General features: G+C 57.6%; 3 protein-coding genes across 9 annotated transcripts in view; all 3 read left to right on the forward strand.

Moving 5' to 3' along the window:
* Positions 1-1,593, forward strand: part of Pacs1 (phosphofurin acidic cluster sorting protein 1) — a 122,237-nt gene extending 120,644 nt beyond the window's left edge. For 2 of the 3 annotated variants that reach the window (XM_048360897.1, XM_048360896.1), the window contains exons 23-24: positions 7-126; positions 218-1,593. In XM_048360897.1, the coding sequence (XP_048216854.1) occupies positions 7-126; positions 218-333 (236 nt within the window). In that variant the 3' untranslated portion in view covers positions 334-1,593. The remainder of the gene's footprint in view (positions 1-6; positions 127-217) is intronic. The other variant, XR_007213035.1, reaches the window with a different exon arrangement.
* Positions 1,594-8,849: 7,256 nt separating this feature from the next.
* On the forward strand, positions 8,850-17,738 carry Klc2 (kinesin light chain 2). 5 transcript variants are annotated; one of them, XM_048360900.1, is made up of 16 exons: positions 8,850-8,868; positions 9,653-9,946; positions 12,106-12,336; positions 12,444-12,513; positions 13,008-13,230; positions 13,754-13,841; positions 13,925-14,026; positions 14,108-14,281; positions 14,395-14,494; positions 15,007-15,056; positions 15,150-15,220; positions 15,616-15,724; positions 15,816-15,974; positions 16,049-16,173; positions 16,395-16,452; positions 16,831-17,738. In XM_048360900.1, exons 2-16 carry the CDS (start codon positions 9,704-9,706, stop codon positions 16,912-16,914), a joined length of 1,887 nt encoding a protein of 628 aa, XP_048216857.1. In that variant the 5' UTR covers positions 8,850-8,868; positions 9,653-9,703; the 3' UTR covers positions 16,915-17,738. The 5 variants fall into 5 exon arrangements, with proteins under 5 accessions (XP_048216857.1, XP_048216855.1, XP_048216858.1 ...); XM_048360898.1 differs by lacking the exon at positions 8,850-8,868 and adding an exon at positions 8,877-9,016; XM_048360901.1 differs by lacking the exon at positions 8,850-8,868 and adding an exon at positions 8,877-9,016 and having other exon boundaries at positions 15,153-15,220.
* Positions 17,739-18,315: 577 nt separating this feature from the next.
* On the forward strand, positions 18,316-26,164 carry Rab1b (RAB1B, member RAS oncogene family). The gene is made up of 6 exons (XM_048360905.1): positions 18,316-18,463; positions 20,021-20,093; positions 20,333-20,428; positions 20,535-20,630; positions 24,568-24,699; positions 24,798-26,164. The coding sequence occupies exons 1-6, from the start codon at positions 18,450-18,452 to the stop codon at positions 24,990-24,992; spliced, it is 606 nt and encodes a 201-aa protein (XP_048216862.1). The 5' UTR covers positions 18,316-18,449; the 3' UTR covers positions 24,993-26,164.
* Positions 26,165-26,601: the final 437 nt, after the last annotated feature.

The raw sequence follows: 26,601 nt of genomic DNA on the forward strand, positions 1-26,601 counted from the left end.
TTGCAGTGCCCACCATATTCTTGAGTAAGAAGCCTCGGGAAAAGGAGGTGGATTCCAAGAGCCAAGTCATCGAAGGCATCAGCCGCCTCATCTGCTCGGCCAAGCAACAGCAGACTATGCTGAGAGGTGTGGTGGTGGGCGAGGGGGCCACGGTTCTCCCCGAGGGTGGAGAGGTGGGTCCAGCTGCCCACTGCCCGCTCTTTCCTGTCATCCCCAGTGTCTATCGATGGTGTCGAGTGGAGTGACATCAAGTTCTTCCAGCTGGCAGCCCAGTGGCCCACCCATGTCAAGCACTTCCCAGTGGGACTCTTCAGTGGCAGCAAGGCCACCTGAGGCCTTGCCTCCCAGGCACTCTCCCTCCTGGCACTGCCATTCAGCCTCACCGCCTGCGGGCAGGGGGAGGCCAGCAGGCCTGGGCTGGGCAACCCCTTCCCAGCACTGGAGCCTGCCTCTCACATGCCCAGTCCTGAAGGACACTGCCACCGGGGACGCCGCCCTCCCTCCCCACTGCCCAGCCCACTCCAGAGCCACTCCTCCATCCCTCCCCTGGGCCCTCTCCTTCGCAGGAGGGAGGGACCCAGGCCCAGAGAAGGTGGTTCTGCCCTCTGGTGCCCACAGTCCCTAGAATTGAGTCCTTCACCTAGCTCCCCATCTCTTAACCCCTGTGGCCCCAGTTCCCTTCCTGGAAATAGGAAACCTGGAATCGTGGTCCACGGCAATGGGGGCCCATCCCTCTCCCCACAGTCAGGCCACTGGGCTCTCATTTTCGAAGGCCTTGCTGCCAGATGCCGCCTGCCCTGCCCACCTCTAAGGAGGCAGGGGCTTCTTCCCACTCTTGTGAGCACCTCACCTGCCCCACAGTTTCCCAGTGGAGGTTGAGGGGGTACTTGGGCACCATAACATATTCCTGGGTTGGAGGGGCTTTCTCAGTTTCCCCACGCATGGCTTCCTGCCACCTGAGTCCCTACAGATGTCCAATGCCCTACTGTTTGTTTCTTTACACAGCCAGTGCTTTGGTCATTTGTAGGACTTGTCCCATGCACAGGTCTTGTCCTTGTGGCTTCCTCCTTGTTGGTGACACTCCTCCTCTGCCTCCCAGCTGACCACCCAGCATGGCTGTGCCTGGCTGCGAAAGGTGGGAAGCAGGCCCTGCACATAGTCTTTGTCTACTTTTCGCTGTCACCTTGTCTCTCTTTCCCCGCTCTGTCCTCCCATCTGCTCCCTGTCAGGATAGCAGGCGGAGACCCATCCTCCACCAGGTCTCCCTCCAGCAGCCTCCCTCCATGCCCAGTGATCAGGCTGAGCCTGCCTCAGCCCCTCTTCAGAATCCTCGGGGGGCTGAGGACACAGAGCTGGCCCAGCTGCCATTCCCTCTCACATCTCTGTTCTTCTCTCATTGTTCCCTAGAAGTGTGGCACAGAACTTCACTTTCAAAGTGTTCTTCTCATTCTCCATGCCTGCCCCAAGTTCTTCTAGCCTTCTTCCTTACAGCCCAGCCCTACTGCCTAAGCGTCTCCTTGGCCTGAGAGAAAAGTGGGTTGGGAGGACTGGGGCCATGTTGGATTTTTCATTCAATAAACTGGTGATTTCTTACCAACTGCCTTGGGCTTCTGTGCCCCTAACTGTGTGACCCCAGCTGTCCACCCCCTTCACATGATATGACAATACTCCATCCAGAGTCAACCATGAGCACAGGTTGAAAAAGAAGAAGCTCCCACTTTCTCCAGTGTAGGAATAGACCTGAAATGGCTCACTTGATATGAGACATAAAAGTGATGCTATCCCCACATGGAATCCTATATTTCTCTGGGACTCACCTCCTCTAAACCGTATCCCAAGGTGGTCGCATGTGAAGAGCCACCTTCTCTTCTGAAAGTTTGAAGCCAGCCCTTGGCCCATGATAGAAAATTGTCATAGCCACTGTTTCCTGGGCGCTGAGTTTTCCCCACACTCCCATGCAGAGGCCAAACAGCTTTTCCTAGCAATGCCCAATGCCCAGAGGTGAGGGCTTGTGGGAGAGGTGGGCAGAGCCTGGTAACTTCTCTCTGCAGGATGGAGTAGCCAAGTTGGGCTGCCACTGGCCTCAGACTCCACAGGTCCTGTGGGCAGACTTAGTGAGCTGAAAAATGAAAATAGTGCCTGCCTCCAGAGGGTAAGCCCGGGAGGGGGCCAGAGCGCCCAGGAAGAGCTAAAAGTACCCTAAGAGTACTGAAGGAAGTGCTGCCCAGCTAGTGAGGGAGCGGGGAAGCCAGACCTGCCTCCTACCAGATGGAGAGGACTAAGATTGCCTCATCCCAAGTGTACAGCCCAGGGGTAAAATTCTAACAGCCGAATGTGACCTGTTTACTTCCTTCTGCTCTTCATACCGTCTTCCTTGCCATCTCAGCAGAGGTTCCCTGGCCAGAGTCACCATTACCAGGGCTGCCAAGTCCATGGGTCTGTTTTCTCCTTTGACCCATTACCCTTTGGTGCAGATAATCCCTCCTCCACCCTTCCTCCATTCAGCCACTGGACCACACTCCTCTCATCCTGCCTCACTGGCCGCTCCCTCCTGGCCTCCCCTACAGCATCCCCAGCTCCCAACCTAAAATACTGGAGGACACTGGACCCCGCCCTCAGCCTTGGAGTGAGCTCACTGGTCCCATAGTATGGAACATACTGCCTGTGGTGTGTCCTACAAACTCCACTAAAAACAATTAGCTGTGTCAGTTATAGAGCAGGAGGGATTCATTGTTATATCTCCACACATCAAGCTCTGTTCTTCAGTTGGTTCCTCTCCTACCTGGCATTCAGTCCCCCGGCAAGGCTTTCCCAAGCCCAGCAGCACCTCACCCTTCTCACTGTCTTGTTATCTCTTGACTGGATATTGCCAAGAGAGGACAACTGAGTGTCATCTCAAGACACGATGTATGCTGTAAGCATGTACAAAAGCCAAAGATAAGAGGAAGAGGGGCCCATCCTGAGAACTCCACACAGTTTATGCACTAAAAGGCAGTGGGAAGCCTGACACTGGTGGCTCACACCTGTAATCCTAGATACACAGGAGGCTGAGATCTGAGGATCATAGTTCAAAGCCAGCCCGGGCAGGAAAGTCCATGAGACTCTTATCTCCAATTAATTGTCAGAAATTTGGAAGTGGCACTGTGGCTCAAAATGGTAGTACTAGCCTTGAGCAACAAAGATCAGTGACAGGGCCCAGGCCTGGAGTTAAAGTCCCACAACCACCACCAACAACAAAAGCAGTGGGAGCTAGGCACCAGTGGTTTGGGCCTGTAATCCTAGCTACGCAAGCTGAGATGTAAGGATTGTGGTTCAAAGCCAGCCCCAGCAGACAAATCCTGGAGATGTTTATCTCAAGGTAATCAGTAAACAAAACAAGGGGAGCTGTGGCTCAAGTGGTAGAGAATGAGCCTTGAGTGAAAAAGTTAAGAGCATGAGTTCCTGAATTCAAGCCCCAGTACTGACCCAAAGAAGGCAATAGGGCTTATGAGTGTAGAGCAGAAGAGGAAAGGAAAGACCTTGTTGCTATTATAATTGCTCTTTATCAGAGCAAGGATTGTCGTCTCAGTGCTGAGACAGTGAAAGCCAATGGCAGAGAAATGAGACTCTGCTTCAGCACACTGGAGAACGCAGGGTCTGGTGTTCAGAAACCATGTGACGAGGACATAAGCTCAGGAGAGAAGTAGACCTGAGGGTCCTTGAAGAGGCAGAATCAACAGGTTTGGGGTGCCGGTAGAAAATGGGTCTGAAAGAGAGTCAAGGACAGCACTGGCCATCTGCCCTGCGTGATGCACAGATGGCGAAACATCCCTGCCGGAGACTTGGCCCGAAGATGGCAAGGGACAGAGCCTGTGTAGCTCTCGCAGTAGGGGCTGAATAGATGGGTCTGGCCAGAGATGGGATTATGGACGTCCTTGGCATATGGGAGAACTGACGTCAGGAGAGGATGACATGCACATGCGCGCGCACACACACACACACTGATCTCCCTTTCTTGGCACTAAACCTCAGCCCTTGCTTCTGCTCAGATTCACCTTTTTAGTTGCTGCCTCGTCTGTTACGTGCTTTCATTCTCATTTTTTCTCTCTGGCAACACTGAAAGCAGAGACTGGCCTATATTTTACATTTTTTTCTCCCCGTCTCCTGCTCCTCTAGCACAGGGTTTGTCATAATAAGCTTGCCAGTAATAAACTATAAAGAAGAGAGTCTGTCATGCACAAAGCTTAGTGTGAAGCCTTGGTGCCATTTTATTTTGTTCTTTCCATGACCCAAGAAGGTTAGGTACTAGGAACCCCACTTACAGATGCAGAAAAAGGCAGAAATAACAGAACATTCCTAAATGCCAGCCAGCTAGAGAAAGACAGCTTTGGTTTCAGCAAGTCTAACGACTGCGTTCCCTCCCGATGAGCAGGACAGAGATCCTTGTAGCATAGCCGGGAGGCCGCAGGACGAGACAGCGCAGATTTGTCAGGACAGGAACCCCCAGCCCCTCCGGCTCTGACAAGACTTGACCTTGGTTCAGTGGTAGAAAGAGCAGACAACCAGACGTGGCCACGGTGAAACGGGAAGCAAGGATAGGGTCTTGGGAGCAGCCATTCTGGAGTACTTCCTGCTGAAGGTAGTGAAGTTTTACCAGGAGATCCGTGGAGAAAGTGCCCCACCCACTTTGAAATGAGGGAGAGAACTAGAGGCAGAAGAGGAAGGTGGTGAGAAAAGCCAACTACAGTGGCATGGGCACTTTCGGGGAGCCAAAGAGCTGGAAGTGGGGTGGAGGGTGAGTTGCCTAGAGAATATACTGCCTCGGCTTCCCCGGGCATGGGATGGGGGGGAGGGGGGCTGCTGCGCACTGCAGAAACTGGCTGAAGGAGCTGAATCACCACCGGGCACGGATTCTTTCTTTCCTTTATCCTCCATATACTGAGCACCCATCAGCAGCCTGGCAGGAGACCAGCAGCTGCCGGGGGAGTGCGGGACCAAACAGGATGAAGTAACAACCCTTCCCTTGGGGGAAGCACAGAGCTATCCAGTAGACTAGATAAACAAGGCAAATGGCCGAAAGGTTGAACACCAGCGAGGTTAAGCACTGAAAGCAAGATAAGGGTGTGAGAACAAACTGGGCAGGGAAAGGCCAGCACAGGGAGGCAGGGCCAGCTGCCCAAGGAGAAGCACAAAAGAAACTGCCAAAGCCTTCCCCTTCAGAAAAGCCCGAGCAAGGAACCTTCAGCAAAAGCCATCAAGTGAGACTAACAATGGTTCTCTGTTTGCGTGGGACGAGGCGATAAAAGGGACATGCACCTTCATCACACAAGGAGAACGCAGGGAAGGAGCAGAGGTGACAGATGTGCGTGTCCACCTGGGTGTGCTGCGGGCAGCTGGTGGGCTTGCAGACAGATGCATGAGACTGGGGAGTGGGTAGCAAGTGTGTCTGGCCTCTGGGGAACCTGACTCTGGCTCTATATTGAGGGCATGCACACCTGTGCTATTGCATGGGCCAGAACATGCTACTTGTCCTTATTTCTCTTCACCTACTCTGTTTGCTCAGCCTCCCTTCCATGCTCTCAGTGACAAAATGACCTGGAGATTCAAGGGAGAGGTAGTGATCATTGAGAGCTGAGCTGTCCAAGCACAGCAGAATACAAAGGTGGCCCCTAACTGGGCACACGGGATTGTACCTGTAATTTCAGCTACTCAGGAGGCTGAGATCTGAGGATCATGGTTCAAAGCCAGCCCAGGCTGGAAAGTGCATGAGAATCTTATCTCCAGTAAACTACCAAAGAACCTGAAGTGGCACTGTGGCTCAAAGTGCTTGAGCAGAACTGCTTAGGGACAGGGCCCAGGCCCTGAGTTCAAGCCCCATGACCAACAAGGGGGAAAAAAAGGCTGGAAGTGTGGCTCAGTAGTAAGATCACCTACATAGCAAGCACAAGGCCCTAAATTCAAACCCCAGTACCATCAATAAATGGAAACAAAAGAAGCTGGGCATGGAGGCGTAAGCTTATCATCACAGCCACAGGGGAAGTTTAAACAGGAGGATCGAAGTCCAAGCTGGCCCAGGCAAAAAGTCCCTATTGTAAAAATGATGATAATAACAAAAGCAAAAAGGACTGTGACTCAAGTGGTAGAGTGCACAAGACCCTGAGTTCAATCCCTACTGCAATAAAAACCATAATAAAGTGGACCCCGGTCTTACACCTGACACAGCTTTTCCCCTCTCTGGGCCCCAGTTCCCTCAATTCTAAAACAAAAGACATTGAAACAGCTTCCAAACCGAGGTACACATCACAGGGACTGCTGAAGTTTTAAGAGGTGTCCAGGACGCACCCTGGCACCACCAAATCTCAGCTACAGAGGGAGAGAGAACCTTCCAGCAAAGTTCTTCCCCAAGGGATCCTGGAGACTGACGTCACTTAAAGCAACCAAAATGCCCTACCATAGCTCCAGATTTTCCTTCCTCCATGGGTACTGAACATGCCGGTGGTCATGATGGAGTACACAAGCGGGCTTATCAAATCACGGCCTGCATTCCCCCTGAAAGCTGACCAGCCAAAATTGACAGGGATAAACAGAAGTTGGGCACAGATGTAAATCATCAATGCACACGTCATCAACCATGGGCACAGGAAACTGGCAACTGCAACTGCACTTCAGTGATACATGTCTGTAATTCCAGCACTCAAGAAACTGAGGCAGGAAGATCATGAGATCCAAGCCAGCTTGGACTGTGCAGTGAGACATTGTCTTAGAAGAAAAGCAACTGGTAACTACAGGAGTTTCTGGGCAGAGAGAACAAATGGCTAAAGATAATTTGTGTTACATGAACATTCCATCATCTGAAACTATAAACTGTCTGAGAAAGATAGAAGCACAAGATCAGGAGGAAAAATCTAACCCTTTCTAACTGAGATGCATTTGACTTTGGGATAAGCTCGACCTGTGGTTGGCCTGACTTGGTTTCACAGGGGACCAGATGTCATTTTTTTGTTTGTTTACAGGGCCGGGGATCAAATGCAGGGCTTTCTGCATGCTAAGCAAGTGCTCTTCTGTGGAGCTATTCCCCCCGAATCCTAGTGGTAGTATGCTTTTTAAAGGGAACATTCCTCTGTGGACTTTGTAGTTAGCTCATCTGGCTCATTGGTCCTGGGCTAATCAGCATATGTATTGATACAAGGAGGGGTATGAGGACTGTGAAGAGAAACCTGGCTGGAGGCGCCTTCCCTGTCTCTCTCCACTGTAAAGGGAGCAGGTTTATTGCAGAAGACTGACGCTGTGGGTGACTACCACAGGAAGGCACTGTCTAAGGAGAGACTCTTACATGTGTCTTGGCAGAAGGGGGTGTCCCTGTCACGGCATGTACTCCAGCTGAGGGTGCAGAATCATCTCTCTCACCTCACATTGAGGATCTCAGGATCCATAAGGATGTTGGGCCTGGTGAACTCTTGAGTATGAACCCAGCCCTACTCTACTCAGGAGAAACAAACACCCCAGGTGTTTGAGTAGCTAAGGCCTCAGTATGCAGTTCTTGTTCCTCAGGGGAGTCATCCTGCCATCCCTTTCTAGAACTGTCCACCTCAAAGTGGTTAGGGGCAGTATTGAGCCAGGGATGCAGAGAACCAGACCAGAAACTGGTTTTGGAGGGACTTAGCAAAGTCAACAGGTGTATCCTTCCGCCTTCTTGTAAATTGCTGCTGTGTCACACACCTTGTACTAATTTGTTAGCAAACAAGATGGATGTGTGGGAAGAAACAAGAAAAACGTTGGAAATACTAATGCTACAGAGAAGGTAAAGTGAGTGTGTGCGGGGACCAATGAACCCTTTTAGAAGTGGGGGGGGGGGGATCAAGGAAGGCCTCTCTGAGAAAGTGTCACTTAATCTGAGCCTTAAATGACACCATCAGAGACTAAGGACGATCCTTGTGTCTTGATAATATGGTCAGCAGAAGTTGCTAGACTTATCACACACAGGAGCAGTGATCTCCATGTCCACAGAAGCCTAAACACCAGGAACGTAGACAGACTGGAGGCCTGTCCCAGTGGTAAAGCACCTGCCAAGCAATTGCAAAGCCTTGAGTTCAAGACCAATACCCACCAGAGAGAGAGAGAGAGAGAGAGAGAGAGAGAGAGAGAGAGAGAGAGAGAGGAGAGAGAGAGAGAGAGAGAGAGAGAGAGAGAGAGAGAGAGAGAGAGAGAGGAGAGAGAAGGAAAGAAAGAGCAAGGAAGGAAAGATGGACATCTCTGAAGGGAGAAAAGGGGAGAGGATAAAGGTACATGACCTAGATCTACCAGATATGGGCAGCACCAGTCCCGGGGTTTGGACTCAGGTCCTGAGCACTGTCCCTGGCTTCTTTTTGCTCAAGGCTGGCACTCTGCCACTTGAGCCACGGCGCCACTTTCGGCCTTTTCTGTGTACGTGGTGCTGAGGAATCGAACCCAGGGCTTCAGGCATGCTAGGCAAGCGCTCTACCGCTAGGCCACGTCCCCAGGCCGCTAACCGGTCCTTGTGAGCACTGTTCACGTAGGTGAGGCCTCCAAAGCCCCCGACCAACAGAGAATGCTCATTGAGCATGGCCCCGACTCGCTCTGGACTCAGCCCGAGACGTCTCCCTGCGCCTCAGTTTCCCCCGCTGTCCTCGCTGTCTGCCGCACTGGGTGAGCAGCTTCCAGAGCACTTCCAGGCCACAACCTCCAGGGCATTTCGCAGAACCCGGCACCGCGGGCTCCCCGGAGCCCCGGGCCAGCCCCGCCCCCGGCCCTGGGAGGCCCCGCCCCCTCCCGGGGCCCCGCCCCTCCCGCGGAGCCGGCCTGGCCTGCGCGCTCCTTTAAGACAAGCGGCCCACTGGAGCGTGTTTCGCCCCCTCCGACACCGCCGAGGTAGCGGCTTCACCTTTAAGGCTGCGCGGGTGCTTCTGGGAAAGCCGGCGGGATGGAGGCAGCGGGACCCGCACACCGCGGCTGGTCGGGGTGAAGCGGGGCGGGAGCCGGAGCCGGAGCGGGAGCCGGGCCGGAGCAGCCGGCGCAGGTCGGCGCGGGCTGATTGGGTCGGGGCCGGGGGTCGGGCCCTCACGTGGGGAGGGGCCGCAGCGGGGCCGAGGGGAGGGGTCGTCGTGGGCGCGGCCTGTGAGGGGCGCGGGCCTGCGGGGAGGGTACGCGGGCCTTGGGGGGCCGGGGGTGGGGGCTGGGGGGGACGAGCTTGGCCTTTTCAGGGGAGGGGCTGTCGGGCCTCGCGCCGGCCTATGAGAGGGGTGGTCGTGGGCGCGGCTTGGGCCCTCGGGGGTGGGGGCGGCGCGGAGGCCAGCCGTGGGGGAGGGGCTCCCGGGGGCTGGGCGGGGCCGCGGGCGGGGGGGCAGGCTCGGCGGCGCGGGAGTGACCCGGGCGCCCGGGGACGTCCTTCGCCGTCCCCCGCCTTGCCTCGGGGAGTCCACGGGGAGCCCCGGACGGCGCCCCCCGAGCTGGCCCGAGCCGGCGGTCCGCGGCGGCTTCGGGATCCGGCCGCGCCGCATTGCGTCTCCCCGGCCGAGACGGGGCTGGCGCGCCCCCTGTCGGCCGAGGGCCGGCGCGGTGCGAGCCGCCGTCTGGGGGACCCGCGCACCCTGGGGACGGGAGTCCGGGACAGCCGGTGTTTACCTAATCCGGGTGGCCGGCGGTGTGGCCCTAGGCCCGGCGCCCGCCTGCCCTCCCGGGGCCTTCGCAGGCGGCAGGCACTACCATGGCCACGATGGTGCTTCCGCGGGAGGAGAAGCTGAGCCAGGATGAAATCGTGTTGGGCACCAAGGCCGTCATCCAGGGACTGGAGACTCTGCGCGGAGAGCATCGTGCTCTGCTGGCCCCCCTGGCGTCTCAGGAGGCCGGCGGCGGCGGCGGCGGCGAGGCCGAGCCAGGCTCTCAGGAGCGCTGCATCCTCCTGCGCCGCTCTCTGGAGGCCATCGAGCTGGGGCTAGGGGAGGCCCAGGTAGGTCAGTCAGTCTGGAGCACTGGGCTGGGAGGTCACCAGAGGAGGCCCGGGTCATGTAGAAACAGGATCTGAGCTGGGAACCACCCGGCCCTTGGAAGCCCATGTTAGAGCCAAAATAAACATGTTGAAGAAAAGAAGGCATGTTGGAGGTTTCCCAGTCCTGCCCCAGGAGACCACGAGCACTGGCACCCCCCCCCCCCAGGTCTCATCCCCACTCCCCCCCCCCCAAAAAGAGACCAAATAGCCTGGAACAGGAAGGAAATCCTTAAAGAAATACTCCCCTACAAATCACTTACCCATTAATTCGCTAAACTATCTAACTTATCAAATGTCTGTTATGTGCCAAGCAATGTGTTAGTGCCAGGGAAGCAGGATCCAGCGAGACAAACAAGATTCCTGCTCTCAACACATGTAATACACAGTGATAATACACTTCTGTAATCTCAGCACTCCGGACAGTGAGACAGGAGGGGGAGAGTTTGATGAAGGCTGGGCTACACTGTAAAATATTACCTTAAAGTCTGGGGGAGGAAGGGGGAGGAAAGATGCTTAGGTAAAGGTCCTGAGGTAAGAAAAATCTTATAGGGGAAGTGAGTGCCTGTAGCTTCATGGCAAGGGAAAGAGGGACAGAAGGCAGGAGCCAGTTCATGGGGCTTATTCACAGGAAATCAGGAGTCCTTTGCTGGAAGACTCTTAAGCAGGAAGGAGACATAGTCTAACTTAGGTTTTAAAAGCTTCCTTTGTGAGATTTGGAGAATAAAGGTTAGTGAGTTAGGATGGACACAGGTAGCAAGTAGTTAAGCAGCCACTGCAGGCAGGAATTCAACTGAGAGCTGCAGCTTGGACTAATCTGATAGCCATGAGCAGAGAGAAGGGGACCAGTTCTAGATATTTGGAGGTAGGCCCAGCAGGACCTGGGAACGAAGTAAGGAGAGAAAGGGGACAGCATACCTCCCTGGCTTGTGGCTTATGCAAATTTAGGGATGAGAGCTTGAGTGGGCTAGTTCGGTGTGGAGTCCCCAAAAATTGGAGGCTGCTGGGACTATATGCAGAATGAGATATCCAGGAGGTCACTGGGATGAAGAAAGAGTCTCTGTGGAAAAAGCTTTGTTCTCAGATCTAGTCAGAGCCACTGCTTGGGCACATTGGTCATTTCAAGCTAGTAGTTTTGAAGACACCTGTCACTAATCAGCTAGAAAGTATAGGGTCCTAGACTGCTGGGCTTTCTGGAAGGCCACTGCGTTGTCGGCTCCTCACCGATGGGAACAGGCTGGCGTGGGGCATGCTGACGGGGAAGCGCAGTGTGTAACTGGAGAAGACCAAAGGGCATGACTAGAAAGCGGCAGGACGCACCCCTGCACCTGCATTCCACCTGCGGAGCCCATGCCAAGACTCCAAGATAGGAAGAGTTTGAAAGTTGGGGAAGGGAATCAGAGGTACAGCGAGGGTTGGGGCTGAGGCCGAGTCCTCTAGAGCCTCTTATCTGGTCTTCCTGGAAGCTGCAGAAGGCAGAAGGTGCTGGATGCTAGGATGTCTTTCAGTAGCCTTTTAGCCACGTTATGGTTTTTGTTTTGTTTTTTTGTAGAGTTTCTTTTGGGTTTTGTCAGTCATAGGGCTTGAACTCTGGGCTTGGGCTCTGTCCCTGAGCTCTTCAGCTCAAGGCTAGTGCTCTACCACTTTGAGCCACCATGTTACTTCCAGTTTTCTGCTGGTTAATTGGAGGTAAGAATCTCACAGACTTTCCTACCCAGGCTGGCTTCGAACCGTGATCCTCAGATCTCAGCCTCCCGAGTAGCTAGGATTACAGGCCTGAGCCACCAGTACCTGGCTGTGCTGTGGCTCTTTCGGCAACTGCTTGCCCTAGGTGGGTAGCAGTGGCATGGTGGCTGTGGTTCCCCCAGGGGAGAGAGATTCTGGGAACGCAGTGATCTCTCCACTCCTGTCTCTTAGGTTAGTGTAACCTGAGTTGGACCTCTGCACTGTGGTCTGTTTGGGACTTGGGGGGCATCTTCCTTGAGGAGAGGGGAACTTCGAGGCCCAGCAGCCCTTCACAGGCAGGGCCAGGCCTGATTCCTCACCGATCCCCGGAGGCCCAGGCTGGAGTGTCAGGCTGAGGGGTGGCCAGGGCTCTGATGTTCATCTGCTTGGCTGCACAGGTAATCCTGGCACTCTCAAGCCACCTGGGGGCCGTGGAGTCAGAGAAGCAGAAGCTGCGGGCTCAGGTGCGGCGCCTGGTCCAGGAGAACCAGTGGCTGCGTGAGGAGCTGGCGGGGACCCAGCAGAAGCTGCAGCGCAGCGAGCAGGCAGTGGCCCAGCTGGAGGAAGAGAAGCAGCACCTGCTGTTCATGAGCCAGATTCGCAAGCTGGATGAGGATGCGTCCCCCAGTGTGAGCCCACCCTGCCCGGAGGCCTGGGGTGGTGGGGAGCACTGAACTCCCACCCAGCCCCCTGGCCGTCCGTGCCCCTTTTCCTGATACCCTGTCTTGCTTCCCAGGAGGAGAAGAGTGACGTCCCCAAAGACTCTCTGGATGACCTGTTCCCCAACGAGGATGAGCAGAGCCCAGGTGCAGATGGCAGTTGGCTCTGGGCTGGGGGAAAAGGGTTGTGTGAGTTCCTGGACTTGGGGACCTAAAGGTTCTTTGCTTGTAGTCACAGCATCGCAGCATATGAGAATGTAAGAGGCAGGTCTTCCCTGGTCCATCGCACACCCTGATCTCTACCAGGAGCTGACATTGTTGTTGAAAATGTTGGCCCTGCCACTAGCTCCTCTCTGGCCCTACTCTGAGGGTCAGGGTTGACAGTTGCAGTACAGGGCTGAGCCGGCAATACTTGCCTAACTTGTGGTGTTAAACACATACGGGAGCCCACCCCACAGATGGGGAAGCTGAGGCTTTGGGGACAGGCAGCTGCGAGTGTTGGAACTGTGATTTGACCCACTCCCCATGGGGAAACCCAGACCTACGCTATAAACAGGGAGATGAGCAGCCTGGTCGGTGCCGGCCCAGTGGGCCGGTGGGAGGACGGGAGGTGGTCTCATCTCCCGACCTTGGCCCTGTAGCCCCCAGCCCTGGAGGAGGAGACGTGGCAGCGCAGCATGGAGGCTATGAGATCCCAGCACGTCTCCGCACTCTGCACAACCTGGTGATCCAGTACGCCTCCCAGGGCCGCTACGAAGTAGCTGTTCCCCTCTGCAAGCAGGCGCTGGAGGACCTAGAGAAGACCTCAGGCCACGACCACCCCGACGTGGCCACCATGCTGAACATCCTGGCTCTGGTCTATCGGTGAGGCTCCTCTGCCCATGTTTGAAGATGCATCCATCCTGACCGCGCCTCAGACCCACGGGGCCGGCCCTGGGCTCCCACAGCAGTTGAGCGGTGGAGAGAGAAGGGGCGGGGCTCTAGACAGAAACAGACAGCAGTCTAACGGAGGAGAAGGCTTTGGACACGAGTATCATGGGTGGCCTGTGTGGGAAGTCAGCGTGACTTCCAGGCACCCAGGCTTCAGGAGGGGCTTTGAAAAGTTGAGCTAGAACCTGACAGGGTGGGGAAGGCTTTCTGTTGGCGGTGGTGTGAGCCAGGGTGCTGGGTTCTCACTCAAGTTGTACATGGCTTGGGACTGGGGGCATGAGGTAGGACCTTGGCAAGGTAGAGTGGCCCATAACGGTGTCCCTTAGACTCCTGGAGGGTGGGAAGCTAGGTCACCCACGCAAGTCCTACCAAATGCCCACTCATCCGTGGCCAAGGGGACTGCTAGCCCCTGGAATTGGGCCTTGGCTGGAGGGCGTCTCTGAATACTTATTTCTAGGGACCAAAATAAGTACAAGGAGGCTGCCCACCTGCTCAATGATGCTCTGGCCATCCGGGAGAAGACACTGGGCAAGGACCACCCAGCTGTGAGTAAGGGTCTGGGGGTGGGGGGGCACCCGCACCCCCTAGTGGCACCCTACGTCAGGATGCCTGCCTTCTCCCACCCCAGGTGGCTGCAACACTGAACAATCTGGCCGTCCTGTATGGCAAGCGGGGCAAGTACAAGGAGGCGGAGCCTCTGTGCAAGCGCGCCCTGGAGATCCGGGAGAAGGTGGGAACGGCCAGGGCCGTGGGCGGGGTGGGCGGGGCATCCGGGCAACTCTGACCCCAGCTGCCAACTCCTCCACCCCAGGTCCTGGGCAAGTTTCACCCAGATGTGGCCAAGCAGCTCAGCAACTTGGCTCTGCTGTGCCAGAACCAGGGCAAAGCCGAGGAGGTGGAGTACTACTACCGGCGGGCTCTGGAGATCTATGCCACACGCCTTGGGCCTGACGACCCCAATGTGGCCAAGACCAAGAACAACCTGGTGCACTGGGCTGGGGAAGGAGGGAGGCTGGGGAGCGGGGAGGGAAGGAGGGAGGGAGGAGGAGGTTCAGCTCCCGGCATCCTGCTCACTTTCTCCTGGCCCTACCCCTCTAGGCTTCTTGCTACCTGAAACAGGGCAAGTACCAGGACGCAGAGACCCTGTACAAGGAGATCCTCACCCGTGCTCACGAGAAGGAGTTTGGCTCTGTCAATGGTGAGTCCATGACCACCAACGCCCTTCCAGCGTACCCAGCATGGGCCCCTCCGCACGAGCACACAGCACCCCCGCAGCCTGGCAGGTCCTCCTGCCTAGAGCCTGGCTGCCGGCTCAGCCTCACATTTAACCTACCCTCACTGGCACGCATCTTGGCAACAAACCCCAGGGGTCTCATGGGACACGGCATATGGTCCTTGGTCATTTCCTCTTGATCTCTCAGAACCTGGCCGGCCATGCAAGCCTCCTCAGAGTCCTAGGCTGCAGGCCTAAGGTGCGGAAGGCCCTGTATTTTGTCTTGATCCTACCCTGTCCACCAGCCACTCGCATGGGCTTGTTTTCTGTCTGTCCAGAGGAGGGCCAATGATGTTTTGAGTCTGCTTCTTGCTCATTCAACAAAGCCCAACCCTGGTCCTTCCTGGGTGCTGCTGCACCTTTCCTCAGACTCGAGTCCTGTGGCCAGCCCATTGTGAAGAAGCAGGCTGGTGACAGGCTCCTGTCTCCTCCCCCAGGGGACAATAAGCCTATCTGGATGCATGCAGAAGAGCGGGAGGAGAGCAAGGTGAAGCCATGGGCAGGTGTCGGGAGGGCATGAGGCTGGGACGGGTGGATGGGAGGGAGAGTGTCTTCTACCTCCCCCAACCATGCTTTCCACCAGGACAAGCGCCGGGACAGCGGCCCCTACGGGGAATACGGTAGCTGGTACAAGGCCTGCAAGGTGGACAGGTAAAGGCAGCAGACTGCACCAGGGTAGATGGGGTAATAGGGAAATGGCATCCTAGCTGAGGCGGCTAAGGCTCCATACTCTATCCTCTCACCCTCGAACCTCTCCCCTGCCAACTCACTGTTCAAGGCCCAGGGCACAGGCCACCTGCCCCAAGAAGGCTTTCTGCTCTCCTGCGTCTCCCAGCTTTTGATCCTGATGGCAAAATCCCATGAAGGCCCAGATTTCCAGTCCTTTAGGGAGACTGGTGTATCTAGCATACGGTGGGGTGTATACAAAGAAGGGGCTGGACTTCAGTTGGCTTGGTGGTTCCTTGGAGCCCAGTGTGGGCTGGGTGTCAGACAGGCCCTGTGTCCTGAAGAACCAGGCCTAAGACCATGCTGATGTCCATCCGCAGCCCCACAGTCAATACCACCCTGCGCAGCTTGGGGGCCCTGTACCGGCGGCAGGGCAAGCTGGAGGCCGCACATACACTGGAGGACTGTGCCAGCCGCAGCCGCAAGCAGGTGAGGCTTCCTGCCGGGCGGGGCAGGGGGTCGTGAGGCCCCATGCGTGTTCCAGCCAGGACCTGATGTTCTCCGCCTGTCCCCTCCCCAGGGCCTGGACCCTGCCAGCCAGACCAAGGTGGTGGAACTGTTGAAGGATGGCAGTAGTGGGCGAGGAGACCGCCGGAGCAGCCGAGATGTGGCTGGAGGCTCAGGGCCTCGGTCCGAGTCTGACCTGGAGGAGGCAGGGCCCACGGCCGAGTGGAGTGGGGTGAGTGTGGGGGCCGGGGCGAGCCAGGAGCTGGTGCCGTCAGTATGGCCTAGAGACAACCCTGCCACCCACAGGATGGCAGCGGCTCGCTGCGGCGCAGCGGCTCCTTTGGAAAGCTCCGGGATGCCCTGAGACGCAGCAGTGAGATGCTGGTGAAGAAGCTACAGGGGGGTGGTCCCCAGGAGCCCCCTAACCCCAGGTGAGCCCCCTACCCACGGTAAACCTCTCTAGACCCAACGACCCCAGGGAATCTCCTGACCCAAGTGTACCCTGTTGGCCCCGGGTGACCTCCCCACCTCTCTCAGGCCCCACTACCACTGAGCCTGTTCCCCTTCTCTGATATCCCTCCCTCTCCCCTGCCTTCCTCCACTCCTGCCCCATCCCACCATTGCAAAGCTCAGACTTTTTTTGTTCCTTTAGGATGAAGCGGGCCAGTTCCCTCAACTTCCTCAACAAGAGTGTGGAAGAGCAGGTCCAGGTAGGGCTTTGGGCTCCGGGGCACTGGGTAGCCCAGGCCCAAGCCCTGCCCCGGAGCCCTGGGACACAGATCTGCATGTAGCTCCTGCCCAGCTTCTGGCGTGTGTCTTCACCCAGCAACGTGTCTGTCCCCAACCCAGTCTGCTTTGGGCCGGACAGCAGGGGGAAAGAAGAGGGGTGCACAGCCCCTGCCCTGGGGTGGGTGGAATTACAGTCTGTCAGTGCCAGCCTAGCAAGGTGGCAGGCGTCAGGCCTGGGCTGTGGCCTTGGGCCATTACTGCCTCTGCCCAGTCCCTGGGATTCACATGTGGCTTCCACGAGAGCCCGGCTGGGACTGCACAGTTGCATGGAGCTGAGACTCCTGCCCCTCTGCCCACAGCCTGGCGGCGCAGGTCTCTCTGACAGCCGCACCCTCAGCTCCAGCTCCATGGACCTCTCCCGACGAAGCTCCCTTGTGGGCTAATCCTGAGGGGGCAGCCAGAGGCTCTACCCAGCACCCCCTGGTCCCCAGCCCTGCGCATGGGCCTGCTGCTTGTCCCACCGTCTCTCCCAAGGACCCGTTTTTTCTGTTCAATCTCAGGGTAACCTCCTCCCTTGTCATCTCAGCCAGGGCCCTGGAGGCCGAGCCTACCCACTCCAGCTCCACACCTTATTTATTCCTTCTTCAGTAGGACCCCCTCTTTCCCGATTGGGGGTCAGTGGTAGTGGCTGACTGGAGTCTCCCAAGACAGACTCCCCCTTTGTGGCCTGCTTACCCCAGACCCCAGAGTCAAGAACACTAAGCACCTGCCCTCCCTCGGCACTCCTGCCTCCCTCCAGGCCGTTGCTTCTGTATATAGAGAAATAAGTTATTGGCCATGTCCCTTCCCTCAGTCCACGGTACTCTCGGGCCTCCATTAGCCCCGTCCTCCCCCAGTGGTACCACCCAGGCCTTAATCACTCCCATTCCGCGCGGTGGTATCTCCCAGGCTCAATATTCTCAGAGCGGCGCCTCCCCAAGGGTGCTCCCGGCCTCTGAGGGATGTGCCCCGCCCCGCCCAGCCCGAGCCCCAGGACGGAGGGCCCTGCGCAGCGCCCCGGCCCTATGCACTGCCCCTCCTGCCCTGGCCCGGCCCAGCCCCGCCCCGGGCGCCGCCTAGAGCCCTCCCCACGCCTCCCACGCCCACAGCTTCTCGCCAGGGCCAGTGAGGGCCCCCAGTGGCAAGCGGGGCTGCCCCAGAGGTGGGGTGAGGGGGTCGCTCTCTATTTTCAGATGTTGCTGTAGAAATAAAGACGGTTTGAATCTGAGCCAGGCTTGTTTTGAAGCGGAGGCCCATGGCCCCCGGCGTCTCCAGGTTGGGGGTGGGTGGGGGTGGCACCAAGTCCTGCCCCGCGACGGAACCAGTGCTGCGCCCCTGCCTGGGGAGGGTTCCGAGGCGCCAGCTTTCACTCGCGGGGTTCATGAGCGCGGCCCCACGGGAGGAGACGAGTTGGGTGCTGACAGCCTGGGGCTGCGGTGCCTTCCAGTGCCCGGCGCGCCGACGACCCGGGACAAGTGAACTTTACTGGTCCTGCGAACAGGCGCACCTTCTCCGTGCTCACAACCTCGAGCCAACGGGGCAGGGTGGCGGCCTCTGCTCGCGGGAAGCGGGCCGCGCGGAGCCCGGCGCGGAGCCCGGCGCGGAGCGGAGCTCGCGCCCGCGGGGTCGCCGTGGGGGCTCGGAGCGCAGCTCCCCCGCCCCCCGCGGTCGGTTCTGAGAGTGGACTACAGGCCCCAGAAGACAATGCGCCACTGGCGACGGGCGCGTGCCCGCCGCGGGCCGCGCCTGCGCAGGCGGGGCCAAGCCGGACGCCCGAGAGAGACTACAAGTTCCGGGAGGCAGCGCGGCGTGACCCGAGTTGAGAGTGTGTACGCCTGCGCGATGCGGGCGGGGCGTCTAAGGCGGAGCGGCCACCATCTTGGAACGGGAGGCGGAGCAGAGCCGACTGGGAGCCACCGAGCGGGCCGCCGCCGCCGCCATGAACCCCGAATAGTGAGTGAGCCCCGCCCGCGCCGTCCGGCGCAGCCTCGATCCCGAGTGCGGGGCTGCACGCTTGCTGGGATTGTCTGGCCTGGGTCAGAACTGCGCGGCGCCCCCCACATCCGGGTCTCTCTTCCGCTGACTCCCCCCTCACATCCGGGTTCCGCTCCTCCTCCTGGGGGGTCCCCAGGACCCCAGCTCGACACCCCTAGTCCCGGCACTCGGGGCCTAGAGGCGGCAGCCCCAAAGGGCAGCACTTGAAGCCCGAGACACCGGTCCCAGTAGGCCTTTTCGGTCCGGGCGACCGGCAGCTCCAGTCTCCCCGGGCCTCAGTTTCCCCACCTGCTGCTTGACCACGCACCCGGCGATTTTGAGCCCGCCAACAGTGTCTGGTTCCGAGTGAAGACACGGGCGCTTTAGGTGGGGTCGTGAATTTCTCTGCCCTTGCTGTTCTTCTGCATACAGTTCTCGGGACTGGCACGGACCCCGAAAGACCCCAGGAACCCCTTGGTTCGCCTCCCCTGCCGACCCTCTGCAGGGCTGCCGCCTTGCCCTTGCCTGGGTCGCCCTTCTCTCCGGCGGTCTGACCTTTTCTGCCCTCTTACCTTCACTCAGGCCGCCAGCGCCACCTCGCACCCTCCCCTCCGCTGTCACATTGCCAGAGAACTTTAGGGGACCGTAGAATTTGCTTTCCCCCCATGCGGGAGGCTTCTCTTGCCCTCAAACGCTTCACTTCTTGGTCCCTCGCTGCTGGTAGGTGGCCCACATATCGTGCCTTGCATTTCGAGTTTTCCCCAAGTCTCACTTGCCTCCTTCCTCTTCTGCCACTTCCTTTTTCTTCTCCAGCTCCAGACCTCAGATTCCCTTGGAGCGGAGTGCAGCTCAGCCGGATTGGGAGGGGAAATAGAGAAAGGGAGCGGTAGACGGTGACAGTTTTCAGCCGGGATAATGTGTCCGGTCACTTCTCTAACTCGTGGTTTCTTCACTAGTTGGAAATAATAACATTCCCTTCATTGAACTGTTGGTGAAGGTTTAATGAGAAGATGCATTTGAAGTACTTAGCACAGAGCCAGATACACCTCAGTATTAAGTGCCATTACCGCCATTCATGAATTACCCCTGGTTGGTGACTTCATAACAAGCTCTTCAGGTAGATTTTTCACTAATTTTGGTCTGGGCCCTAGAATCCATTTCTGGGCCTTCCCCTACACACCACAAGGCAGAGTGTGGGTTCCCAAAATAGCACCCCCTGAATAGAACCATGGAGTCTATCAGGAATCAGGAAAGGGTAAATGCCTCACTGATTGTGACTCAGAGCAAGTCAGATCCCTCTCTGTGCCTCAGTTTCCTTCTCCATAGAGTGAGAATGTACACTCAGTAGACTGATGACCCTGTGGGTTAGCTAGTTGGAAGTGAGGGGCCCCACCCTCTCTTTCCAGAACTGGTGGATCCGGTGAGCACCAAACCAAAGCATGACTCACAGTGGGGGGGATGCTGTAGTGGTAATCCTAAAATGACGAGGTGAGCCCCCCTGCCCTTCCTTTATGCCTTCCCATCCTCTCTCTCCAGTGACTACCTGTTTAAGCTGCTTTTGATCGGTGACTCGGGCGTAGGCAAGTCATGCCTGCTCCTTCGGTTCGCTGTGAGTAAGAGGCCCCCTTGACCATCCATCTGGCTTGCTGCTGGGAGGGAGAAAGGGGCAAGCTGGGGCACAGTAGTTGCAGGACCGGCCAGAACAAGTGCACGGGGCTGGCAAGTTGGGACGCTCAGAACTGGGACTGGTCAGCGAGGAGCCCATCTGGGGCAGGAGGCTGGGGGGAGGCTTTCCAAATGGGCCTTAGGCCTTTCATTCAGACCACTTCAGCGGTGCCAAACTTTCAGGATGATACATACACAGAGAGCTACATCAGCACCATTGGGGTGGACTTCAAGATCCGAACCATTGAGCTGGATGGCAAAACCATCAAGCTTCAGATTGTGAGTGTGGCTTTTCTCCAGATGTTGAGACCCAGTCCTGTGCCTTGGGAGGGAGGGGGGGGCGCTTACATCGGGTTGACCTGCTCCTCTCCATACTGTCTTGTAGTGGGACACAGCTGGTCAGGAACGGTTCCGGACCATCACTTCCAGCTACTACCGGGGGGCTCATGGCATCATCGTGGTGTATGACGTCACTGACCAGGTACTCCCGAACTTCTCCTCTCCATCTTTGCCTCTTCAGCCTTGAGGGTGTGTTGTTGTTTTTGTTCCAGTACTGGGGCTTAAACTCCAGGCCTTGTGCTCTCAATCAGCATTTTTCACTCAGGGCTTGCGTTCTACCACTCGTGCCCCCTCTCCACTTCTAGCGTTTTGCTGGTTAACTGGAGATGATTTGGGGGCTGGGAATATGGCCTAGTGTCAGGGTGCTCGCCTCGTATACATGAAGCCCTGGGTTCGATTCCTCAGCACCACATATACAGAAAAAGCCATAAGTGGTGCTATGGCTTAAGTGGTAGAGTGCTAGCCTTGAACAAAAAGAAGCCAGGGACAGTGCTCAGGCCCTGAGTTCAAGCTCCACGACTGGCAAAAAAAAAAAAGAAGAAGAAGAGTATGATTTGTCTGCCTAGGCTAGCTTCACACGTTCGTTCTCAGATCTCAACCTCCTGACTAGCTACTGTTATAGGTATATGCCCCTGGCCCCTGGCACCTTAGGGGATTTTGTTCATTTGTGCCGATACTAGAGGTAGGCTCTGTCCTGTAGCCTTTTTTGCTCGAAGCTAGTGCTCAACCACTTGAGTCCCAGCTTCTAGTTTTGATGGTTAATTGGAGAGATGTTCCCAGGCTCTGAGTTCATGCCGCAGGACCAGCACTAAATACATATATACATACATACGTAAGTCTCATAGACTTCTTGCCTGGCTGGCTTTGAATTGTGATCCTTACGTCTCAGACTCCTGAGCAGCAAGAATTACAGGTATGAGCCACCGACACCCAACTAGCTTAGGTTTTGCTGCTTGCTTCTTTTTGCACTTTCCATCTTTCCCCTGCTTCCTGGAAAGGAGATTGTACTCTGACTCATTCCACAGGGAATGGAGCTTTCTGAGGCCCTGATGAAGGGTCTTGGCAGAACAGGCCTTACGCCTCCCTCCCTGCATCTTATCCTGGATCTGCACCTTCTGGGCGCTGTGTTTTGTCGGGCTTTAGTTAAGAGGTTGGCACCTGTGCGAGGCCTGTGGCTTCCTGTGTGGAAACACTGAGGGGCGCACTAGAAGGCCGTGTCAAGACAGTACGGGAGCCCTGAACACGGGGCCCGGGGTGAGCCGAGGGCTGGTGCCCTGTTGGCCGTGGAGCCACTGGCACTAGTGGCGTGAGAAACCATCCTTCCATATCCTAAGCTCACAGACTGTCACAACCTTCAGAATGTCTTTTCTTTTTGGTGGTGGTGGTACTGGGATCTGAATTCATGACTCTGTACTTGCGAGGCAGGCACTGTACTTCCGAGCTGCCCTGCCAGGCCCCAGCACCCTGCCCCTCCCCCCTTTTCTTGTGCCAGCCCTAGGGCTTGAACTCAGGCACTGTCCCTGAGCTTTTATGCTCAAGGCTAGCCTGAGACACCACTCTGCTTAGCTCTACTTCAGGTTTTCTGGTCGCTACTTGGAGATTAAGTATCTTATGGACTTTCCTGCCTGGGCTGGCTTTAAACAGCCAACCCTCGATCTCAGCCTCCTGAATAGCTGGGACTACAGGTGTGAGGCACCGGCATCTACGTAGATCCTCACACTCTTAACCCAGTGAACCAAATGGTGGTGCTCATGCTTCCTAAATCAAAAGCTTGGAGCGGCGTTATGTCGCTTGCCCCTGCCCTGCCCTTGGGCCCCTCTCCCCAGCTTCAGACCATCTGCAGAACGCAGCCATCCCGCCACTGGGCTTCCCATCTCTCCCCACATTGTCTTCTCCACCCTTACCCTTGTAATGTCATCCCTGTGGGTCCGACCAGAAACTTTCCTCTCCCATCAGCCTCGAGGCCCCTTTATTCTGTTCCATCATCTCAAATCTGTCCCCTCATAATAGCCGTGATGAGGATAATAGTAGCTCTTGCTAATTAAGCACTTGTTTTGAGACAAGCCTGCATTCATTCTTTTGCACGAACAACAGCCCTGCCAGGGGTGCTGTTTTATATAATAGAGAAAACAAAAACTCAGAGAGGTCAGGTGACCTGCCTGAGGTGGCACAGGACTTGACGGAGCCTGGGCTGTACCCAGCATAGCTGACTCCAAGCCTGTTTGCACATCTCCCGATCAGCCCAGCTATCTCCGTTGCTGTCCATCTTCTTGCGGGTCTGCTTCCACCCTGCGCCCCAACAGTCTTCCTAGACCACAAGCGTTACCCTGCTGCTCGTCGTCGGGGAACCCCTGGTTGTCCCTGTCCTAGCCGGGCTGAGACCCTTTGAGCTCTGGCCTTGCCCCTCTCGGGGTCTGTGTCTGGGCAACACCCACTTCTTCCCGCTCCCACACACGCTGCCCTCGCTCTGCCAGCTGTCCCCTCCCCCGGTAACAGTCCTGGCACTCCCCGACCTCGGACCACCTTACCGTCCTGTGTGTTCCGCCCTGTTCCTCCACTGCTCCCTGAGTCCTTGGGGCCGGCCCTGGCTTGAGGCCCCGCCTTTGCACCCAGCACAGAGCCCAGCTTGGGGCAGGGCAGGACGTGTACATTGGAGCCCAGGGAGCCGCCGAGGAGGAGAAGCAGCTGGAGCCTGAGTGCTCTCCTTTGTCTGGGGTGTCAAGCTGCTGGCAGCATCTGTGGCCGTTGATGAGATGCTTGGTGCCAGAAGTAGGATGAATGTTCAGCGCTGTGCCCGGGGCGCCCGTTTCCTCACGGCCTCCCTGGACGCCCCTCCTCCCATGGGACGGCGAGAGGGAGCGCTCGGCTGGCCTGTGTAAAGCCTGGGGTTCAGTCCTCAAAACCCTGAAAGGGACGGCAAGGCCACCGTGGGGCCTTGGTGATTCCCAGCGACCTGCGTTCCTCTCCGCCTTTCCCCCGTTGTCTGCTTCTCCTGATGCCCTCTATGTGGTTAGGCCCCCGGTCGAGGCTCCAGGAAGGACAGCGGCAGGAAGCAGAGCGCGATGCCCTGCCCGCCTAGGCAGCTTTGTAATGTTGGGGTGCTGGCTAGCCACGGGCTTCTGCCAGGCTGGTTTGTTTTTTGGTCCCGGTCCTATGGCTTGAACTCAGTGCCGGGACTCTATCCCTGAGCTTTTGTGCTCAAGGCTACTGCACTACCCATGAGCCATAGCTCCTCCACTTCTGGCTTTTTTTTGGTGGCTAATTGGAGTCTCTGGGGCTTTCCAGCCCAGACTGGCTTAGAGCCGTGATCCTTAGATCTCACCTTCCTGAGTAAGTGGGATTACAGGCTTGAGCCATCAGTGCCTGGCTTGATCTTTTGTTTTGGTTTTGGCTTAGTTTTGTGCCAGTACTGAACTTGAACTCAGGGCCTGGGCTCTGTTGCTTAGCTTGTGTATGTGTGTGTGAGTTGTGAGGCCTAGCTTTGGTGTGTGTGTGAGAGAGAGAGTTGTGGGACTTGGACTCACGGCCTGGGCACTGGCCCTGAGCTCTTTTGCTTGGGCGTTACTACTTGAGCTAGCTATATCATGACTTCCATCCTTCTGGTAGTTAATTGGAGATACGAGTCACAGACTCTCTTACCCAGGCCGGCTTCAAACCATGATCCTCAGATCTCAGCCTCCTGCGTATCTAGGATTACAGATGTGAGCCACAGGCACCTGGCTCCCTTAGCTTTTTTGTTCAAGGCTGGTGCTCTACCACTTGAACCACAGCTCTACTTTCAGCTTTTTGATAGCTAAAGACAAAAGTCTGATGGACTTTCCTGCCAGGATTGGCTTTGAACCATGATTCTTAGATTTCAGCCTCCTGAATAGGTAGGATTACAGGTGTGAGCCACAGTACCCAGTTTGGGGTGCTGGGTTTCTTTGATCCCATAAGGAGAAAAGTTAAGCCTAGAGGCAGGGGTTTCCTCTGGGTCTTCAGGCTCAGTGCCTCCCCCTCAAAGGAGAGGCCTGTTCTTTGAGGCCCTGGGGAGGGGAGGGAGTTGGGAGCTCGGTAACTTTGGCCCCTGGGCCCTCCAGGAATCCTACGCCAATGTGAAGCAATGGCTGCAGGAGATAGACCGCTATGCCAGCGAGAATGTCAATAAGCTCCTGGTGGGCAACAAGAGTGACCTCACCACCAAGAAGGTCGTGGACAACACCACAGCGAAGGTGAGCAGGCTGGTCCAGGCTAAGGGGCTGGGTGGGGGCGGGGGCTGCTGTCCCTCACCTTCCTCTCCCTCCCTCCCTCCCTCCTCTGCCCTTGGCAGGAGTTTGCAGACTCCCTGGGCATCCCCTTCCTGGAGACAAGTGCCAAGAATGCCACCAACGTGGAGCAGGCATTCATGACTATGGCTGCTGAGATCAAAAAGCGGATGGGGCCAGGGGCGGCTTCAGGGGGCGAACGGCCCAACCTCAAGATCGACAGCACCCCTGTGAAACCAGCTAGCGGTGGCTGCTGCTAGGAGGGGCCCTCGGGATGGGACAGGAGGGAATGCCTTCTCCAGATGATGCCCCTAGAGGGGGCAGGAGATGCCTCTCCCTCTCCTGGGGCATTTGAGTCTGTGGCTTTGGGGCGTCCTGGGCTCCCCATCTCCCTTCGGCCCATCTGCCTGCTGCCCTGAGCCCCGGTTCTGTCAAAGCCCTCAAGGGAGAGCACACAGGGCCTGTGGCTGGGGTGGGCGCCGGGGCTGCTCTGCTACTGTCTCTAGGTCCCTTGAAAAGATGCCCCTCCACGCACCTTCCTTCGGAACGAGAGCTCCACTGTCTGTCTCCCCACCATGTATGCTGCACTGGGTTTCTCTCCTCCTCCTCTCCTCTCCCTCCCCCAGGAGCTGCGGGCCTGCCCGGCCTCCGCTGCCCCTGGCCGCCTTCAGTGGCCAGGGCGCCCAGGAGCCCAGATCCGGGGCCCCGGCCAGACCTCAGGATGGGCATGGTGGCGGCGGGCCCCGGCCTCCCTCCCCCTCCCACACTCCGCCCGAGCCGTCCAGCTGCAGTGGGGTCTGAGCACAGCTCGGGCAGGTGGGCGGGCAGCCTCGCTGGGCCTGTGTCACAGAGGGCGCCTGCTCCTGCCTCCTCCTGCCCTGCCAGCGCCAGGCCCAGGCGATGCCTGCCCACCGCGCCCCTTTGTCCCCGAGTCGGCGGAGGCGGAAGGCCCACCGTGCCAGAGGCCTGGCACCAGCCTTAACCCTCACTTTGCCAGCATCTCCCTTTCCCGGAGGCGGCACATCTGGCTTATCCCTTCACCCCGAGAGCCTCAGCCAGAGCCTCATCCCCGCCGCTACTTCTCTGGGGAGTGTGGGCGCGTCGCATCCCGGTTGGGGTTATCTGTCTCCTCCTGGCCTCTGCCCTCCAGCACAGCTGCTTCTTGCAGAAAACCAACCTTTGGTCTCTACCTAAGAAGCCATGTCCCTTGTGCTGTCTCTCGCCTGTCCCGCCCACTCCTGCCCTGTCCTCCCCCCCCCCCCCCAGCTTGTATTTAAATCCCCGGGCCGCCCCTTAGGGGCCCCTCTCCCCTCCCCTCTGGTGTCATGTCAGGCATTTTGCAAGGAAAAGCCACTTGGGGAAAGACGGAAAAGAATTAAAAAATAATAAATTTCCACTGGCCCTTGGATGAGCCAAGGGTTTTTGCAAGGAAGTGTGGTGGCCCAGTGTGGTCTGTGCTGCGGGTCTGTCTCGGGGCGCGGGGGTCCTGGCGCGGGCTCGTGTCCTGAGTTGCAGGTGAAAGCCCTTGACCCACATACCGGGCCCGGAGCGCGGCGAGGCCCGTGCCGCCCGGCCGCGGGCGTCCCCGAGGGCCCAGCACGGATCTGTCACAGGGAGGCGGGCACGCGGCCCTCCGCGGGGACCCGGTGAGCCGCTGCCCGCTCCCCGGGGCGCCACGCCACGCGGGAGCCCACGGTGAGCCCCTCGGGCCCCCTCAGCGCCGGGCGCCCCTGCCCCCTGCCCGCGACCGCCGCGCCCCGCGCCTCCAGCTGCCTCGGCCCCGCCGAGTGGGCGCGGTGGGAGGGCTGGGAAGTGCGGGTGCGGCGGGGCCGAGGGCGGCGGGCAGCCTGCGTGTCGGGTGGCGGGGAT

Source organism: Perognathus longimembris, chromosome 13, assembly GCF_023159225.1.
Source record: "Perognathus longimembris pacificus isolate PPM17 chromosome 13, ASM2315922v1, whole genome shotgun sequence".
Lineage (NCBI taxonomy): Eukaryota > Metazoa > Chordata > Mammalia > Rodentia > Heteromyidae > Perognathus > Perognathus longimembris.